The sequence below is a fragment of the Artemia franciscana genome, chromosome 15 (genome assembly GCF_032884065.1).
Source record: "Artemia franciscana chromosome 15, ASM3288406v1, whole genome shotgun sequence".
NCBI lineage: Eukaryota > Metazoa > Arthropoda > Branchiopoda > Anostraca > Artemiidae > Artemia > Artemia franciscana.
In genome coordinates, this window is record NC_088877.1 from 10,498,261 (window position 1) to 10,519,301 (window position 21,041).

At 36.3% G+C, this 21,041-nt stretch overlaps 1 protein-coding gene across 1 annotated transcript in view; it reads right to left on the reverse strand.

The window, feature by feature from the left end:
• Positions 1 to 21,041, reverse strand: part of LOC136036032 (uncharacterized) — a 113,571-nt gene continuing 92,530 nt past the window's right edge. Inside the window, exon 8 of the mRNA XM_065717962.1 lies at positions 1 to 3,089. Within this exon, the coding sequence (XP_065574034.1) occupies positions 403 to 3,089 (2,687 nt within the window). The 3' untranslated portion in view covers positions 1 to 402. The remainder of the gene's footprint in view (positions 3,090 to 21,041) is intronic.

A 21,041-nucleotide genomic window follows, 5' to 3' on the forward strand; every position in this document is an offset into this window, starting at 1 on the left:
TAATTAAAAGAATTTATTCCGTCAAAATTTCAGTTCAAAACAGAATATAACCGACATTTCATCACCGGGAAAAATTATGACAAATTTTTACTCATTACAGCTACGCTCGATTATCGAGCTACACCTGTAGAGAGAAACATCTCTGCATCTCTGCATCTACATTTCCGTAGAGAGAAAAAAAAATTGGCACTAGACTTTATGATACACTATAATAGCTTCAATTTCAAAACAGACTACGAAACTCGATTTTACTATTTTTTGTGCCTTTTCGAATATCACTCAGCCGCACTTAGCTTTAAGGAAATACATTTTAAACTGTATCAATATTAATAAAAGACATTGCTAAATAGGACGCTATTGTGTGGCACAAAAATAGGTCATTGCGGTGTTACTTCAATATAGTTAAATAGTCCAGAGTTGTACTTTTTCAGCGACAACGCACCAATTGGCATGATCATAGTATGATGATACGATGTCAAGATTGGGAACGTGTCTTTCAATTAGTCTGTCTAATTCACCCTCACTGAATACATGGTAGTAACGGTGTAAGGTTGGAGCTCCACCATTATCAGAGGGAAGGCTGTCTTGAGATGTACTTAGTGATAGTGACGAATCACGGAATTCTGGGGTGAGTTTTGGATTATTATTTCTCTGTGGTTTATTGCTAATTGGAGTGGACCTGGGTTTTAGATATTCAGAGCTTGAAAAGGAACTACCTGTGCTTGTTTCACCGAAAGAAGAAGTAGATGGGTAGCTTGAAGAGTTCAGTTTTTCTACTTCCTCGTCCATTTCATCTTTTATTTCTTTCATAAATTCTAGTAGAATTTGTCTTTCTCTATCTTTCTCCCAAAATTCACCAATCCGCCTCTGCAATGTTAATCTTGGTCGCGTATTATCGAGACTATGGACTTTTCTATCTTTCAGAAAGTCTAACTTATCTTTATCTAATTGTTCCGTAGCTGCTATTGAATGTCTAACATGACCGTGAGAGGAGGGGAGACGGAGTGAAGATGCTACTTTAGAAGGTGCCTGCTTGCGTACAGCAACGGAGTTTTCGGATCCTAAGCATGATTTTACCTCAGTTTCTTCTGCAACACATGAAAGAGCTCCCCTGTAAGGGAAACTCTCCTCAGGGGCTACATCTCGCTCTGGCTCCACTCTTTTTTCCATTTCCTTAACTGCAGCTTCTAGAGGCTCTAGTACACTTTTAGTTGCCTCTGGGGTTGTTGAAAATCCTGTCTGATCTATCACTTTTATTTCCGTCCCAGCTGCGTCTGACACACAAACATCCTCCTCTTCCTTCTCATTAGGCACATTAATACCCGAGGCAAGTATGGTTGAGCGTCGATTTTTGGCAAATCTAGTAGCGGTATCATCACATTCACTGTCAGAGCTTTCCAGATCTTTGTTCATAGCTGCTTCACTAAACACTTTACGAAGCTTCCATATTTTTTCGCTGTCGAAAATGGTACTCGCACTATCAGGGGTTGAAGAAGCATCTGAATCACTGTCTATATCATCGGTTTCCGGGTTAAAAATCTCATATGAAAGCATACGAGGAACAAAACGCTTTTTAAAACCATCCTGGCGTTTTGTTACAACAACCACTGGATCCCTTTCCATGGTCAGCGATATTTTAGTCTGTGTTCGTCTTTTCCAAAGTGGCACTTGTGTTGTATTTTCAGAAGGCTCATTAGGCATTGAAGCTTCATTTATGGCATTTTCTTTCATATCTTCTTGTATATCCTTATCCTTTCTGCCTTGTTCAGACTTTTCAACAGCCACATCAATGTCTGTAACTGGCAGCGAAATTGCACTTGAGATTAATTCTTTAGAAGAAATACTACTCGAACTTATTTCACAGAATGAACTTTGTGCTATCGACTCTTCTGTTGAACTGGTATCTGTAATACTAACAATAACACTTGGGATAACTATTTCAGGCACTTTATCATTTTTTTCGGGGAAAACGAACTTTGAATTAGACACAGGCGTGGAAAATACTGAATTAGGGGAAAACGATCTAGAATTAGCTAAAGCTCTTCTTTGAGCTAATGTTAGAGCAGGAGATTTTGGAGGCGATTTATTATCATGGATGCTATTATCAGAGTTACTGGACGAACTACTATTCCTAGTTTTAGGAGATAGGTTTTTGTTTTCTGCTAATTCTTGCTTTGAGGCTAGAAGAGCTTCTTTCGGAATAAATATCACAGAAACACAAGAATCTTCTGAATCAACACTTGTATCACTTTGTAAACTGCTGTCTTTTGAACTATCTGAACCTTCTTCTCGTGTCAACTTCCTCTCGAGAAAAATTCTGGACGGTGATTTATGCATTACGTCTTCCGTATTACTTTCACTAATAGTCCGAGTCAAGTAGTCTTTAGATCTCCACGATGGGCTCAAAGACCCTGACATTTCCATACTTTGAATTCTGGTAATTTTAGGATGGGTCCGAACTTCTAAAGGCACTTCACTTGTTGACGGACTAGCGGAACGACAACGATCTTCAGTTCGAAATTGTTGAATCATTTTAACAAGACTTGATTTCAAGCTCGATTCAGAGAGGTCACTTGATGATATTCGTATTGACTGACTCACAGAAGAAGTCATGCGGCTAAAGCTATCTCTCAAGCGTTTGAGCGAGCTTTGAGCTGTCGAATAAGCAGTACAGGGTTCAGTTTTGTCTGCTCTTCGAAATGCAGGTCCAAGTATATCTTCCCTTAAGGATGTTTGCTTTTTTACAGGTCTTTTATTTTGTTGTTCTACTTTGAAAATCAGATTTTCATTTAAACTTGTCTGTTTCAGCTTAATTAGCATAGGTGTAGGTTTTTCTACAGAAATTTCTTTTACTGAGCTCAATTTAGTTTTGAATTGATTTTCGTCGTCATTGAAACCTTTCTGCTTTTGTAGCTGTGGTCGACGTCTTTCACTACTTTCCACAGCTTTATCTTTCTCTTCCGTAGTTTTCATGTGTGTCACCATCGATGTTGATATTGTGGTTGTTAAACCAGGCTCACTTGACTGAGAGCGAACTATCCGTACTGAAGTGTCTTTATTTTCACTCTGATCATCGTTATTTGAGAGATCTACAAAGAAAATAGAAAATCATTACTTTCCAAGGAAGTTATTTTTAGAAAAAACATAGAAGTAAACTTAGAAATTATAAAAAAAAGACATATTATCATCGTAAAGAAAACAAAAGGTGCATACAAAAGGTGCATACTAAGAATTGAAATGGATAATAAAAGAGGTAGTTCAAGTTCTTCTATTAGAAAATAACCTAACATTACTCAGTAATGTCATAAAGGTAATGATACGAAGATAAAAAAAAAAAAAATCTTAATTCACTTTTTTTACACATTTTTTAATTTTATTTCCAAATGAGGCCAAGTAAAAAAGAGCTACTTTGGCGAAAGGGTAAAATAAAGCATAAATACCCCTTTTGTTTAACTAACCTTTATGCTGGAATCTTACCAAGCCCTAACTAATTTATGATTAATAAGAATTAGTGCGAAAACAACAGAGTTGGTCAGCTTTTAGAAAATATGTTGTTTGATCAGGAATAATGGACTTCATTGAGATCCAAAATTCTAATTTGAATGGATTGCGCTGCAACATAAGTGACACAAGTAGTGTTTAGACTTTTTACAACTTTTGCGGCAAAGGTATGTTCAGGTTTCAAAGTTTTCTTTACTAACAGCTCTCCAGACTCTCTTCATCAATCCAGAGCTCTCCCCGATCACATGGAGTCATAAATGAAAATGACGTGCATCATACTCTGTGGTTAGAAAAGAAGCAACTCGGTGGAATTCTTGACATGATGCTATGAAAAGGAAATTGACAAAGTGCAGGACAGGATTGGGCAGGTTCACACCAAACTAAACCTACCGAAGTTGAAAGCTATTGAACTTGAGTTTCTTGAAGAGTATGCCACGGTAACTGAGCCGACCACCAGGCCACGTGACACACTACAGGGGAACAAGAACTGTTTTTTGGTACAGCTGTTGCCCACGTTGATTGCATTAAAAAAGAAACTGATTGACATGAAACAAAACCGCTCTATCAAGCTCAACCGCTTGTCAAGCACACTAGAGCTTATCAAGCACAAGCTCTCGTGGAAGCGACCTTGAATGGTTCAGAGAACCGATTTTCACAGGCTTTTACAATAAAGCTAAGTGAACTGAGTTTTAAACAGTTAGCAATAGATAGTGGAAGCCACCCTGGTTTCAAGGGAAGATTCATAGCAGGAGGTATCCGTAACCAAATCATTGATGTGATTTGCGGCGAAATGAAACGTATTTTGCTGGCCAAATCTGATGATCAGTTGACTGATTGTGATGCCGATAAAAGCAAAGTGTCGTGAATCGATTCCAATAACTTTTCTACTTTCGAAGATGAGGGTGTTGGAACGAACACAGATTCTACTTTTGAATGTAATATAAAAGTTCAGTTATTGAGGTTCACGGCCGATAAAAGCGCTTTGATTGAGTCCTCAAATGAATATACGTACGTTGCAAGAGTTTCTTTTGTTAGGGGTTCGGCTTTCACCGCAAATTCCAATCAGCTTGTAAGATATCTCCGCTTACGGAGATACATCTGCACCCCAAATGGCTTCCTGACTGATACTACCACCACCACTACGACTAATAACTCACTACATCGCTAAATCCCCTTAGACCAAGAGAGCTGTGCCTATGAAGTAACAATTTCCTTCAAATCCTTCTTGATGGCCTCTTCCTATCCTATTTGGGGACGACCTGCTTTTCATTTGACCATTAATGGATGGCCAAAAGGACAATCTTTGGCAAGCCATCTTTAATCCGCTAAACGTGGCTTAGCCATCTATATCTTTCTTACGTTATAGCCCTACGAAGGGGGATAAGATGTTGGAAACTAGAATATCTCAGCTTATCTCCAATCAGCTTGGAGGTAAGAATTTTGAGAAACTTCTGTTGTTAAAAGCAAACTCTAAACTTTGATAATGAATTTTGTAAGAATTTTCATCATAAGCGGTATGATTTAAGAAAAAGGGGTTTTACAGCTAGAGTAATTTGATTTTTAAATGCGTATTTTGTAATTAAATACAAACTACTTCCCTGGCAATATATTTTCAATTACTAATTAACAAATTAATCGTATGAGTAATTTGTAATTAACCACATTTTAAAAGAATTTCCCACAGCATTGAGAATAACTGATAAAAATTGAGTAAATAACAATCCAGTAAACAATTCAGCATTTTCACAATCTTTAAATGTATAAATTTCTTTTGTACGCATCTATTGCAAGAACGATTTATCAAGGTAAGTTTTTTCAAAATCAAAACTATAATGTTTGTAGGTTTTACAGTTTTGACGGTAAGGCGTTTTACAGTAAGGCTGACGATGTGCACTATGGCAATATGTATTACGTTCCTAACGCCCTCTTGACTATTGAAGTCTGGCAAACTGATAGTTTTTACTGAAAAATATTTTCCGAAGAAGATATTTGAAAAAAAGTAAATAGCCACGTTAAAATCTCATATAATAAGTCATAAAAATATTTAAACCTATTTGAAACAGACAGAAATACACGATTTACAGAAATAAGTAAATAGAAACCAAAATGAATAGAAATTAAAATTAAATATCAAGTCATGTTTAGAACATACCGGAATTGATACAAACAGGAATAGAACTACCGATCCTACCAAACCTACCCTTATTTTCTCCAACACTATCATAAATTTCAATTCTATCCTCCGAACCGTTCCCAAGATTCTGTATATATACTATTTCGATGACCAGATACACTTTGGTATCTTCCAATTTACCTCTGCTTCTTCACCAAGTATTGTAGTTCCTTTTCAGATGAACTAACATTTAGGGTAAATTTCATTCTAAAACTATTATCCTTTTCCCTAAATATGTTTTTATCATTGCGCTTGTTATTTTGTGCGTGTAATTATTGTGCTTGTTTATGTGTTTTATGTAATTATTGTGCATGGGTGCTTATTTCGTGAATTTTTAATTTATTTGTCATTTTCTGCCTTTCTCCTTTTCTTTTATTTCTTCTCTTATAGTCCATTTCTTATTGTGTTTACAACGGAGCATAAACAACTTGAGTTCAATTCAATACCTGTACTTCACTTGATCTCCTCAAACAATCCATGAAAATTTCAACTGGATCCCCAATCCTTAAGTTATTCCCGAAACATTGCAGATACGCTACTTGATGGCCTGGGTGAATATGATGTGTTTTGACCTCACCTCGTCGTAAAAAGATTAAAAGTTGCATTGGGGCTAATAGTGTAAAAACTTTATTTTTGGCCCTAAAATCCTCCCCGCTAAACATAAAATAACGCAAAGTTTCTTTCGGTCTATATAACTACTTCACCAAAAGTAAATTCTAGTCCAAAAGAAGTCCACAATCTACTCTACAAATGTTACGCAGTTTCGAGGTCAAAATTCTTAGACCCTTCTTTTCTCCTTCCTCCCGAGTTCCTTCCTCCCGCGGAGACTTATTAGCTGCACTAATGTTCAGAGGGATTGAAGAGAAATCATTTAAACCCTCCTTACTTCCTTCCCCAAGTAAAAATTGGAGGTAACTTGGGCCCTAATACTCCTTGAAATTTTCGACACGATTACACAAGAGATATTACCATCGAAACATGGCAGTTGTGCTAATTTGACGATCTGGTACCACATAATGTCTTGTGATTCGCCTTGCTACTTAGATGTAAATAAATAATGATTCCCATAGGGCTTATTACGACAAAAAACGTTTAGGTGGATGGGAATCATAACATTTTTAGCCACACCCCTCTCCTAACACGACATTTGATATCTTCATGCCATTTACCCCTCCGTTTTCCATGAAATTTTAAACCGAATACCCCAAGCTATAACCAAGATACTGCAGATATGCTATTGTGATGACCAAAAAAGGCATAATATCTTAAATTTACCTCTACCTACTCTTCAAAGTCATAATTTGAGGTTTATTTCACCCTCTAGAACCCCCTAGACGTTTCAACTCTATCTCCTAAGGTGTTCTTGACATAATACATATGCCCTATTTTGTTGGCCTGGCTATAGTGTCTTTTTATTTACATTACCATTTCATCAAGATTGAATTCTAGTCTCACAGGGGCTTCACGTATCTAAACTTCGGGTATATTCGAACCAAAATATGTTTAGCCGCTTAATGCCCCATCTATCAAGTTAAAACTCAAGCTCCGCATGATTACCCCTCTTAAAAAAAAAGAAAAAAAAAAGGAAAAAAAAGCATAAAATCATGGAATTTCCAACTCGATCATTCAAGCCGTTTCAACGACAATGCAGATATACCATCTTGATAATCTAGTGACCCGAAGACTGGTCAGTCCCTTTAACTTCCATAAAACAAAGTTGGAGTCCCCTTACCCCTCTTACTTTTCTCTAGTGTACCTAGAACTTTAACTTCATCTCCCAAGCTATTCCCAAGATATTGCAGATACGTAATTGCAATGACCTGGACACACTGTGCTTTTGATTCAACTCTGCCCCTTCCCAAAATCAGACTTTGAGGTCTATTTGCCCCCCCCCCCTCCAATAGTATCTGACGGTTTTCAATAACATGAAAACTCGGGTGCACATCAGGTCTTTTAGTTTACTTAAGATAGTATGTTGTTCCTGGAGTACACCCTTGGGGAATTCTGGGAATACTGTCCTATTAAACGATCCCTAAAAGGTCCTAGCTGATCGGACAACCAAAACTGAACATGGTCGATTTTCTACTAAAATCTATATGATAAAAATGAGCACTTTACACTATTTAGGACCATTCTTTTAGGGGTTGTAGGGATGATGTCTTCCCCAGAGGAATTTAGATGTAATGTAACGGAAATTACAGTAGGTCATATATCATAAAAAGCACGGGAGGGACGCTGGATGTCCTTCAATTACTTCAGACCCTTAAAAAGGGCACTAGTTTTCAGTTGGATGAGCCTCCTTCCAAATTTCTACGATCAAACCTACAAATGGTAGGATAAAAGAAGTTATTTTTTTCCAGTTTGTCCGGCCTCGTTTAGAGTGAGGAACCAATATTACTTTTATTTTTATTTTTTCTGCATTTGCGTACCATTAGATAAAGTATGTAAGGGTATAAGGATATAAGTTGCCATCAGACAAAGTTGTCTGGCCCTTTTTTTGACCCCACATTTTTGAGGAGCCATGCCCCGAAATATGTTTTTACGTTAGGCCCCTGTTGATCCACAGACTTACGACTTTAAGATGAAGGCTGATAAGGGCAAACAATTTTCTTTATCCCCTAATTCGGGCCCCTTATTACCCTACCCCTCCCTAAAGACTATGTTATCTTCTCGGCCAAATAACGATTCCTAAGACTGTCAAGTAGATTAGACATTCAAATCAAACATCCCCCCACCCGTTTTGAAGCATGAAACGTATTTGTAAGCCAATGGCAACATGCATAATTCACAGTCGTCATCCTCGTGGCATGGGGCATAGGTTATCCCCAGATGAATATTTACTGGACCTTCAGACTATTCTGAGAAAAATGTAAACTCACAAACAGATTGATTTCTTGGAGGGTTACGAGGAGGCTGGGTTGCAAAAGAGGGTAAGAGAGGGATCTGGTTACCAATCACTTTTGACCGTTAGAAAGGGCACTAGAACTTTCAGTTTCCCATGAAATGGGCCCTTCAAAGTATCTACGATCATTCTTTCGTTACAAAGTAACCGGAGAACGGTTTCGGAGGATAGAATTGAAATTTATGATAGTGTTGGAGAAAATAAGGGTAGGTTTGGAATTTGTCTTCGTGAATATACATGCTTTCAGTAAAACACAAATTTTGTTCGAGTAGGAGGATTCAAGCGAGAGATGTTGCACAACTTATATTTCTAAGCCTTGACTGGATTGGACTTATGTTACTGTTAATATTATCACCAGTAGATTACTCTGCTTGGAATACAAATCGTTTATAGTAAGGTGTAAATGACGCTCTTGCCTTTAGAAGGTTAGGATCGGTAGTTCTATTCCTGTTTGTATCAATTCCTGTATGTTCCAAACATGACTTGATATTTAATTTTAATTTCTGTTCATTTTGGTTTCTATTTACTTATTTCTGTAAATCGTGTATTTCTGTCTGTTTCAAATAGGTTTAAATATTTTTATGACTTATTATATGAGATTTTAACGTGGCTATTTACTTTTTTTCAAATATCTTCTTCGGAAAATATTTTTCAGTAAAAACTATCAGTTTGCCAGACTTCAATAGTCAAGAGGGCGTTAGGAACGTAATACATATTGCCATAGTGCACATCGTCAGCCTTACTGGCCTTACCGTCAAAACTGTAAAACGTACAAACATTATAGTTTTGATTTTGAAAAACTTACCTTAATAAATCGTTCTTGCAATAGATGCATACAAAAGAAATTTATACATTTAAAGATTGTGAAAATGCTGAATTGTTTACTGGATTGTTATTTACTCAATTTTTATCAGTTATTCTCAATGCTATGGGAAATTCTTTTAAAATGTGGTTAATTACAAATTACTCATACGATTAATTTGTTAATTAGTAATTGAAAATATATTGCCAGGGAAGTAGTTTGTATTTAATTACAAAATACGCATTTAAAAATCAAATTACTATAGCTGTAAAACCCCTTTTTCTTAAATCATACCGCTTATGATGAAAATTCTTACAAAATTCATTATCAAAGTTTAGAGTTTGCTTTTAACAACAGAAGTTTCTCAAAATTCTTACCTCCAGGCTGATTGGAGATAAGCTGAGATATTCTAGTTTCCAATATCTTATCCCCCTTCGTAGGGCTATAACGTAAGAAAGATATAGATGGCTAAGCCACGTTTAGCGGATTAAAGATGGCTTGCCAAAGATTGTCCTTTTGGCCATCCATTAATGGTCAAATGAAAAGCAGGTCGTCCCGAAATAGGATAGGAAGAGGCCATCAAGAAGGATTTGAAGGAAATTTTTTCTTCATAGGCGCAGCTCTCTTGGTCTAAGGGGATTTAGCGATGTAGCGAGTTATTAGTCGTAGTGGTGGTGGTAGTATCAGTCAGGAAGCCATTTGGGGTGCGAATGTGTCCCCTGATCATTCAAATGCGTCATTTTCAGCTAAAATGTATCCATCTAATTTCAAAAACTAAAGGTTTTTTTTTAACCGGTTCTATTATTGACCAAAAGATGCTTTGTAAACCTTTTTCAATGCGGCCAGTTAACATCAAATATAATGAAACAAAAAAAAATCCATATAAAATATTCGTACAAAATGACTTAGTCATTTTGCACCCTTGCTTAGGAGGAAAGTATCCCTTGCTTAGGAGGAAAACCTTTACTTATGATATATCTGGCAAACCTTAGATGCTCAAAAAACAGCGAGAAAAAACACTACTTTGATTGGGAAATGTTTCATTTTATCTCATAGATTTACATAATGTGTCTTTTTTACCGTTTTATGTCCCCAATTTCTAAAGCGTGTCACTTTTTTTTGTCTTTTTATGTCATGTGTTCCAGCACATGGGAATGTTTCCTTTGGCATAAAATATGTCCAGTTGCCAATCCTGACTGTGAGCATATAATTAAGGTTGAGACCAGAAAACAAAGTAACAAAGTGGCGTTTAATAGAATCTCACCTTCCAGTGACGTAATTTGATTCCTACTTAATATTATCTTAACCATGATTAATTTTATAAAAAAAAGGAGTATTTCTGATGAAAGTAAAGAACGAAATTGTAACTTAAAATAAAAAAATTAGTACTGGGCAGTCTGAGCCGCACATTTTGGAAAAACTGTTTGAAATAAATTTCAACTATATTTGTGGAATCCTGAAGAATTAACGCTTTACTGAAAACTCAAAACAACGCAAAAAACAGGACTATGAGGAGAAAAATCCCTGAGCATAAAAGTCCTTAAATAGGCTGAAAAGGATAAAAGACTCATTTAGAAAGTTCTCTGGAGTTTTTTACTAGCCAAGAAATCAATGAATTTTACCATGCAATTGAATTCTTAAGAAAACTCAAGGGAGCTCATTTTTCAGTAAGCGCTGTTTTTTTTAGAATTCTACATGCATTGCAAAATACAAGACTCGGTTTACTTGAAACAGTAGTTTTGTCCGTTTTAAGTTTTAAAAATATACATAATAAACCTTATCAAATGATTTTTTTCTAATTTGGGCAAAAGAATTAAGGAGCTAAAATGAGCTTTATTTAAAATAAGCCATTAAATATAGCTTTTTTTTAATATCTTGGCAAATCTCCATTTTGTCATACAGAGTCCATGGAGTATATTATGCTTTGCATCTTTGAGGAGTTGCAGGTAAAAGCAGGGTCGTATCTGAGATTTTTTGGGGGAAGGATAGGGGGAAACAAAAGGATTTTTTCGAGGGGGAGGAGTTACAAAAACTTTAAAACGCCTCAAAAATTTGTTTATATTCATTTTACTCCGTTTTTAGGAATCAGATAAACGTTTCAGGAGGGATCCAAACCCTTCACCCGCCCCCTGAATATGGCCTTGGATAAAAATTCAATTATTTATGAAATATTGTACTCTATAAATGTAAATAAACTTTAGAAAAAGGACATTAAAAGAGTTCGAGGTGCGTAATTAAGTTTTGTATCGGACAAATAACTCCCATTCTTAAAAAGCGTAAAAAAGACGCTTTTCTGTGCAGTTCTTATTGCCCTATTACCGTCTCGTATTTTACTTTCAAACAGTGTTGCCAGAGCAGACGGAAAAAATTATGCGATACCAAAATTATATTTTTTGGAAAGATTTATGCTATGCCCAGGTTTTTTCTTCTAAGTTTCACGAACAAGTTAATAAGGCATAGTAAAAGTAAATTAGCATAGAAAATAAATAAAAAGGCTTATTGTTTTTCAGGGAAAGGATGTTAGTTTGTAATTTGGGTTTTTTGTTGAAACTCCATTTCGCTCTAAGTTGCCTTTGTTCTCGTTGTGGTTGACGGCCTTTGAAAACATAGTCTTATTCCATGATCAAAATTTTACCTCTCATACATTTAAAAAAAAAATCACTTCATATTCACTGAACTACTTCGTCTTCGCTTTTAAATTCGTCTTCTTGAGTAGGGGGTGGAGGGCCTAAATTGAGGTTCTTGGAAATGTGGAGCCGTATCTGATCGTCTGTAGGGACATATTTGTAGCAAAGTGTATATTTACTTTTAGTCGCGATTTTATATCTATGACGGCTTCAATACTTTAATTCTTCAACCTATTCCGTTTTTATCTTGACATCATTCATCCAGGAAAAATTCTTTCTGAGTCTGCATTCAAATGTGGTAGGGAGAGCACCCTCTTGATGAGTTCTGTAAGGTATTGAAAAACTTTCGTCGGTGAAGTTTCTTGTTTCGCTTATTTTTCTCAGCATCAAGTCTATAGTCATTTTACTCTTATCTTCCTTTCGAAGTCACTAAAAGTATACGGCAGCTTGGGCCACTAGGAGTCAATATCTGCGAGTTTTGGCATGAGACTTGGAAATCGATTCATTACGACACCTCGTGATGGAATACTGGTTCTTTGAGTTCCCAGGACAATCTTGGGATTTGTAAACTGAAGGGACTTCAAAAAAGGATCACCGTACGGGAATCGCTTCAGCATTTGTGTCGGTGCGGCAATATAAAAACCTAAACATTTTCTTTGACAAGTTGTTACGTCTACAAGGGCTATTTTGTTTTCATAAAGTATTCCGTACATTCATCTCCTAAAAAAAAATGTCTTTCAATGATTTCCAATTCATCGGGTTTGATGGATTGATCTTTGGACAATCTCGAGAAACTTTTCTTGGATGAAGTTGCTACATAGAGTCTCGATAAATTTTTCATACTCAGACTGAAAATGTCCGATGAGAATTTTTACCGATTGGAAAAAGGCGTTGAAGGAGTGGAAGTCGCTGTGAGCATACTTAAGAAAAAGCAAATAGGGTTTTCTGAATGGGTTTTTCATTTCTAGCAATATTTTGTTGGCAGCAACTTGCCGGTCTTCTGCTGAAGCTATTGCTAAAAACTGTTCAATGGCACTCCACGGATCAAGAATTTTTACAATGAGCTGGTGAGTAGCATATCACATTATTACTGCGAGTTTAAGCAGTCGGTTCAAGAATGTTTTATGATACACCTGAAACTCTATAAGAATCACAGTTCTTTTTTAACTTGAAGTAACAGAATTAACAGCCATCCTCACAGACTCCTTGACAGTCTTTGGTATCTCGGCTCTATCAGCAGCAAGCACATAAACGGACCAAATGGCAAATACATTTCAAAAGGACTAGGTCCTGAGAGTCCTTTGAATCCTTGAGTTTGATAAACAGAATTGTTGGCCCTAACCATCACAGACACACCATCACAGGCCAGGCCATCAATCTACTTCAAAGATGAATTGTTGCCAACAAAAAACTCTCCTAACTACGAACAAATACCATTAGCAGAAAGATTGGTAGGTTTAAGCTTAATCATCCCAAGCAGGATCTGTACACATCGTACACTCTTCCTAGCGCATTTTACACACAAGTATTTATCCAATATGTTATGGGTAGATTCGTCTAGTAGTAAACTAAAGAATGAGTATTTGAGTTCTGCAACTATCTGAGAATCTTCATCCTTTCGTAGAATTTCCTATGCGATGGAAGTCATTTTTGTTCTACCGAGCTCTATGTCTTGTACTACTTTCGAATCTTTTGCTATTACTTTCAGTGTCTTCACTAGGTAATGATTAGTGGCAAAAGGAATATTATTATCCAAGAAAAAAGCAGCAAGCTGTATCTCTGCAGTCTTGACGACATTCTTGTTAACTCTTTCCTTGTCCTAAATCTTTTTTCCCTTCTAGATTTTGAAAAATGCCTGTTCTAGATCGTTTTCATTGAAAACTCTCTTTTTTGGTCTTTTCATTGAAAAAAAAAATGACCCACCCCCTTATTAGTATTGAAAAATACATTTTGCCCCTTCCCCCTGTGAAACTTTCGTGAGCTGACCCCACTAGCCCAGTTTATACAAAATTCTTACAAGGGAAAGAATTTCTGTGAATTACAAGTAAAGACACACGGCTCTTTACTTAAGCAGCGCTACAGTACTATCTCTGATTTGACCGGCTTCACGGGCTATTCTTTTCCCGCAATAGATTTTTTTACAGAAAAACACAAGTTCACAAAAATTCTTTCCCTTGTAAGAATTTTGTCAAAGGAATACAAATTCAAGGAAATTTGAATGATTATATCCCAAGTCCTTGTCATTAGAACCGTGAAATCTGGATTTGATGGAATTATTAAAGCTGAGTAAAGTAAGTTGGTCTTTTCCAGGAAAACTATTTTGAAAATTTCAGTTATTAGAACGAAATGGCTCAGCGGACTGGAATATGTTTTAGGCTAGATTTTGTTAAGTGACGTAGAAAATATTTGACAACCAGAAATACCGGGGAACTACGACCTTATATCTCCGTGAGAAATAATAGTAAAAAGTAAACAAAGACGATTTCCGCAAAACCATTTACGCATGCCAAAACCATTCTGATGCACTAATTTGGGCTGGTGCTAGAGAATATATTGATAATGGCTCCTTTGCGTATGATTTCCAAAGTGAAAAACTTAGAGACTTGTCAGGCTTTTATCACAGTTGTAGGCGTAGCTACAATCTAGTAAAAGGCGAGCTTTAACTATACTTTAAAAAACGTGTTTTAATAGAAACTGTTCAGTGAGAACATTCCGAAATAGTGCTTATTCCGAAATAGTAACATTTATCCAGATTCACCTGATTTCCTGAAATTTCTCAAACATGTTGTAAAGCCGACACATAAAGTACATTACAAATATGCCTTTGTTGATAACCCGCGTCTAGATGCTTAAAGTCTCCCACGAGGAGAACCAAGAAAAATCGCATTTTAGCATAAGGATTTACCAGAATACCTCCAATTTTTTCGCCATTACTGGAGTACTGGAACATCACAGAGAGCTGTTTAAAGGATCTCTTGAAAGCTAATTTTTATATCTACCGGATTTTTAATAGTTTGACCATATAGCGTCATCATAAAGTGCCATATGGTAACGGAGAATGGTAATTTGGGCACCATTCTGTAGAGGAAAGGCTGGGAAGTATGAAAAGGATACCATCATAATCTTTATGTTCAAAAATCTTAAACCTGAGTTTCACAACCCCGTTCTTGTATTCACTTCCTCCCAGCCCCCTTAATAAATCTTTCTTAATGGTCAGCTGACCAACAGAACCAGGCTAGTTCTGATGCATAAACTGGGCTAGTGGGGTCAGCTCACGAAAGTTTCACAGGGGGAAGGGGCAAAATGTATTTTTCAATACTAATAAGGGGTTGGGTCATTTTTTTTTTCAATGAAAAGACCAAAAAAGAGAGTTTTCAATGAAAACGATCTAGAACAGGCATTTTTCAAAATCTAGAAGGGAAAAAAGATTTAGGACAAGGAAAGAGTTAACAAGAATGTCGTCAAGACTGCAGAGATACAGCTTGCTGCTTTTTTCTTGGATAATAATATTCCTTTTGCCACTAATCATTACCTAGTGAAGACACTGAAAGTAATAGCAAAAGATTCGAAAGTAGTACAAGACATAGAGCTCGGTAGAACAAAAATGACTTCCATCGCATAGGAAATTCTACGAAAGGATGAAGATTCTCAGATAGTTGCAGAACTCAAATACTCATTCTTTAGTTTACTACTAGACGAATCTACCCATAACATATTGGATAAATACTTGTGTGTAAAGTGCGCTAGGAAGAGTGTACGATGTGTACAGATCCTGCTTGGGATGATTAAGCTTAAACCTACCAATCTTTCTGCTAATGGTATTTGTTCGCAGTTAGGAGAGTTTTTTGTTGGCAACAATTCATCTTTGAAGTAGATTGATGGCCTGGCCTGTGATGGTGTGTCTGTGATGGTTAGGGCCAACAATTCTGTTTATCAAACTCAAGGATTCAAAAGACTCTCAGGACCCAGTCCTTTTGAAATATAACTGCCATTTGGTCCGTTTATGTGCTTGCTGCTGTTAGAGCCGAGATACCAAAGAATGTCAAGAAGACTGTGAGGATGGCTGTTAATTATGTTACTTCAAGTTAAAAAAGAACTGTGATTCTTATAGAGTTTCAGGTGTATCATAAAACATTCTTGAACAGACTGCTTAAACTCGCAGTAATAATGTGATATGCTACTCACCAGCTCATTGTAAAAATTCTTGATCTGTGGAGTGCCATTGAACAGTTTTTAGCGCTAACTTCAGCAGAAGACCGGCAAGTTGCTGCCAACAAAATATTGCTAGAAATGAAAAACCCATTCAGAAAACCCTATTTGCTTTTTCGTAAGTATGCTCTCAGCGACTTCCACTCCTTCAACGCCTTTTTCCAATTGGTAAAAATTCTCATCGGACATTTTCAGTCTGAGTATGAAAAATTTATCGAGACTCTATGTAGCAACTTCATCCAAGAAAAGTTTCTCGAGATTGTCCAAAGGTTAGGGCCATCAATCCGTCAAACCCGAGTAATTGGAAATCATTGAAAGACATTTTTTTTAAGGAGATGAATGTACGGAATACTTTATGAAATCAAAATAGCCCCTGTAGACGTAACAACTTGTCAAAGAAAATGTTTAGGTTTTTATATTGCCGCACCGACACAAATGCTGAAGCGATTCCCGTACGGTGATCCTTTTTTGAAGTCCCTTCAGTTTACAAATCCCAAGATTGTCCTGGGAACTTAAAGAACCAGTATTCCATCATGAAGTGTCGTAATGAATCGATTTCCAAGTCTCATGCCAAAACTCACAGATATTGACTCCTAGTGGCCCAAGCTGCCGTATACTTTTAGTGACTTCGAAAGGAAGATAAGAGTAAAATGACTATAGACTTGATGCTGAGAAAAATAAGCGAAACAAGAAACTTCACCGACGAAAGTTTTTCAATACCTTACAGAACTCATCAAGAGGGTGCTCTCCCTACCACATTGGAATGCAAACTCAGAAAGAATTTTTCCTGGATGAATGATGTCAAGATAAAAACGGAACAGGTTGAAGAATTAAAGTATTGAAGCCGTCATAGATATAAAATCTTGACTAAAAGTAAAAGATACACTTTGCTACAAATATGTCCCTACAGACGATCAGATACGGCTCCACATTTCCAAGAACCTCAATTTAGGCCCTCCACCCCCTACTCAAGAAGACGAATTTAAAAGAGAAGACGAAATAGTTCCAGTGAATATGAAGTGATTTTTTTTTTTAAATGTATGAGAGGTAAAATTTTGATCATGAAATAAGACTATGTTTTCAAAGGCCGTCAACCACAACGAGAACAAAGGCAACTTAGAACGAAATGGAGTTTCAACAAAAAACCCAAATTACAAACTAACATCCTCTCCCCGGAAAACAATAAGCCTTTTTATTTATTTTCTATGCTAATTTACTTTTACTATGCCTTATTAACTTGTTCGTGAAATTTAGAAGAAAAAACCTGGGCATAGCATAAATCTTTCCAAAAAATATAATTTTGGTATCAAGAAGCATAATTTTTTCCGTCTGCTCTGGCAACACTGTTTGAAAGTAAAATACGAGACGGTAATAGGGCAATAAGAACTGCACAGAAAAGCGTCTTTTTTACCCTTTTTAAGAATGGGAGTTATTTGTCCGATACAAAACTTAATTACGCACCTCGAACTCTTTTAATGTCCTTTTTCTGAAGTTTCTTTATATTTATAGAGTACAATATTTCATAAATAATTAAATTTTTTATCCAACGCCGTATTCAGGGGGCGGGTGGAGGATTTGGATCCCTCCTGAAACGTTTATCTGACTCCTAAAAACGGAGTAAAATGAATATAAACTAATTTTTGAGGCGTTTTAAAGTTTTTTGTAACTCCTCCCCCTCGAAAAAATCCTTTTATTTCCCCCTATCCTTCCCCCAAAAAATCCCAGATACGACCCTGCTTTTACCTGCAACTCCTCAAAGATGCAAAGCATAATATACTCTGGACTCTGTATGACAAAAATGGAGATTTGCCAAGATATTAAAAAAAAAACAATATTTAATGCCCTATTTTAAATAAAGCTCATTTTTAGCTCCTTAATTCTTTTGCCCAAATTAGAAAAAAAATCATTTGATAAGGTTTATTATGTATATTTTTAAAACTTAAAACGGACAAAACTACTGTTTCGTAAACCGAGTCTTGTATTTTGCAATGCATGTAGAATTCTAAAAAAACAGCGCTTACTGAAAAATGAGCTTCCTTGAGTTTTCTTAAGAATTCAATTGCATGGTAAAATTCATTGATTTCTTGGCTAGTAAAAAACTCCTGAGAACTTTCTAAATGAGTCTTTTATCTTTTTCAGCCTATTTAAGGACTTTTATGCTCAGGGATTTTTCTCCTCCTAGTCCTGTTTTTTGCGTTGTTTTGAGTTTTCAGTAAAGTGTTAATTCCTTAGAATTCTACAAATATAGTTAAAATTTATTTCAAACAGTTTTTCCAAAATGTGCGGCTCAGACTGCCCAGTACTAATTTTTTATTTTAAGTTACAATTTCGTTCTTTACTTTCATCAGAAATACTCCTTTTTTTTATAAAATTAATCATGGTTAAGATAATATTAAGTAGGAATCAAATTACGTCACTGGAAGGTGAGATTCTATTAAACGCCACTTTGTTATTTTGTTTTCTGGTCTCAACCTTAATTATAACGATTGTTATGCTCACAGTCAGGATTGGCAACTGGACATATTTTATGCCAAAGGAAACATTCCCATGTGCCGGAACACATGACATAAAAAGACAAAAAAAAAGTGACACGCTTTAGAAATTGGGGACATAAAACGGTAAAAAAGACACATTTTGTAAATCTATGAGATAAAACGAAACATTTCCCAATTGGATGTTTTTGGCAAAAAAATGTCACTTTTCACCAAAGTAGTGTTTTTTCTCGCTGTTTTTTGAGCATCTAGGGTTTGCCAGAGATATCATAAGTAAAGGTTTTCCTCCTAAGCAAGGGATTTAAATGTTTATATAAGTTTTGTACTTTCACACTAAGTCATTTTGTACGAATATTTTATATGGATTTTTTTTTGTTTCATTATATTTGATGTTAACTGGCCGCATTGAAAAAGGTTTACAAAGCATCTTTTGGTCAATAATAGAACTGGTTAAAAAAACCTTTAGTTTTTGAAATTAGATGGATACATTTTAGCTGAAAATGACGCATTAGAATGATCAGGGGACACATTCATGGAGCAAAAACTTGGCAACCTTGCTCACAGTATAATTGTTTAATGAATACCGGTCTTACAAACTTGTTTACTCTCTTATTTTAGTTCAGTTTTAGTCAGTTTTCTGTTGTTTTTTTTTACTTGACCCATTTTTGTGCTGTACTTTTTGTCATTTATCACAACAATTACGCTAGAGCTTGTGTTTGTTTCTCGTTCAGACATTTTCTAACTATTCTTTAGATCGATACAGTAAATGACGTCACTGACGAATAATGATAAAAAGAGAACTCATTGAGTAGACTTTCTGTCTGGTGAAAAACAAATACAAAAAAGATTAATTTAAATGTAGATAGAAAAGGACAAGAATAGAGGAAGATTTCAGGAATCCAAATAAGGGAGGAATCCCCCCTAAAACTCATCTGAACTGAATGCCTGGTTGGAAATGTTTGTTGAAAAGAAATACGAAAATCAACTTCAAAAGAAGCATGATTTACAGTAGCGTCAGTTAGACTACTTTCTGTTATCTCTGTTATCTCTAGATTTCGAGGAAATAATCCTGAAAAGATCAATCTGGAAATCGCGATTTTTTTTCTGTTATTATTATTTTTTTTGATTGAAACAAAACAAGGATACATAGCCCAACGATTTATCGTATTTCAAATAAATTTGGTAAAAGGCAGGGTTATTGAAGGGGGGGGGGTGATCGGGGGAAATTGTTGTGGGTGATGTGGCTGGGGGTACTGCAGCTGGGGCTTCAGGTTTTTTTTCGATTAAGTTTGAGTCGAGAGGTGGCCAGCGTTTACCACCCCCTGGAAAATACCTCCTGGAAGATACATTCCGCGGCAAAGACTCCCCGAAAATACGCCTCCCGGAAAATAACCCGCGAGGGGAGGGGTATTTTTTAGGAGTAAATGCCGAGGAGGGGGTTCCAGGGCACATTTTCTACGGGGGGTATATTCCGGGGTGGGTGAAACGCCGAGGCGATAAACGCCTAATACCAAGTCGGGAGATGGGTACCGTCATTAATTTTGCCCAGGGGGCTACTAACCCTAGGAACAGCTCTTGCAAAAAGCAATATTAAGTGTCCTAATCGTACGTTGGGGGTCCGTATATGATCTAACCTTTTGGGAAGGAGGAGGGGCAATCCTTCTCAAAACAGTGGCACCATTTGGAGTAGGAAGGGGGCGGTTCATTTGCTCTCCCTCTCTTAAAATTTTTTTGCCCCCTCTCACCCTTGGATTCAAATTTTTTATGTTTCATTTAAAAATATCCTTTTTAGGCTTATCATTGAAGTAGTATAAAAAAAAGAAAAATTCTCCCCCCTCCTAGATCTCAAAAAACAGATTTTGCACCTCCCACCATATTCTTCTTTTTTTTTAATTGGCAGTACTGTCGTTAAAGTATCTGTCAAAGGAGTTATCAGCTCTCCATGGCGCATAATGTGAAGTAAGATTAAATTTTCCTTTTGAGACTTTTAGCTGCAAGAACACAACTCATTCTTTACGGGGAAGAGAAATCCCAAAGTTCATGGCATTAGAATATCTACCACAAATAAATGGCTGATATAAATCATACTTCATAGGAAAAGAATTAGTACCCAGTAATGTTGGTGTCAATCAGGAATCTGGATCCAATCGGACCACTGCGAAGGCATGCAAAGGGAGGGATTTCTAGATTTTTAGGATATCCAACAGAAAGGGCAATTATATTTCAACAAAACCTGGTCAAAATAAAACTGAATGCCTTGGCAGTGTCTATACAAGTTCCGTGTCCATTTTGACCTTGCTTTCGTGCAGGAGGATCCCTAAATTCTTGTTATCAT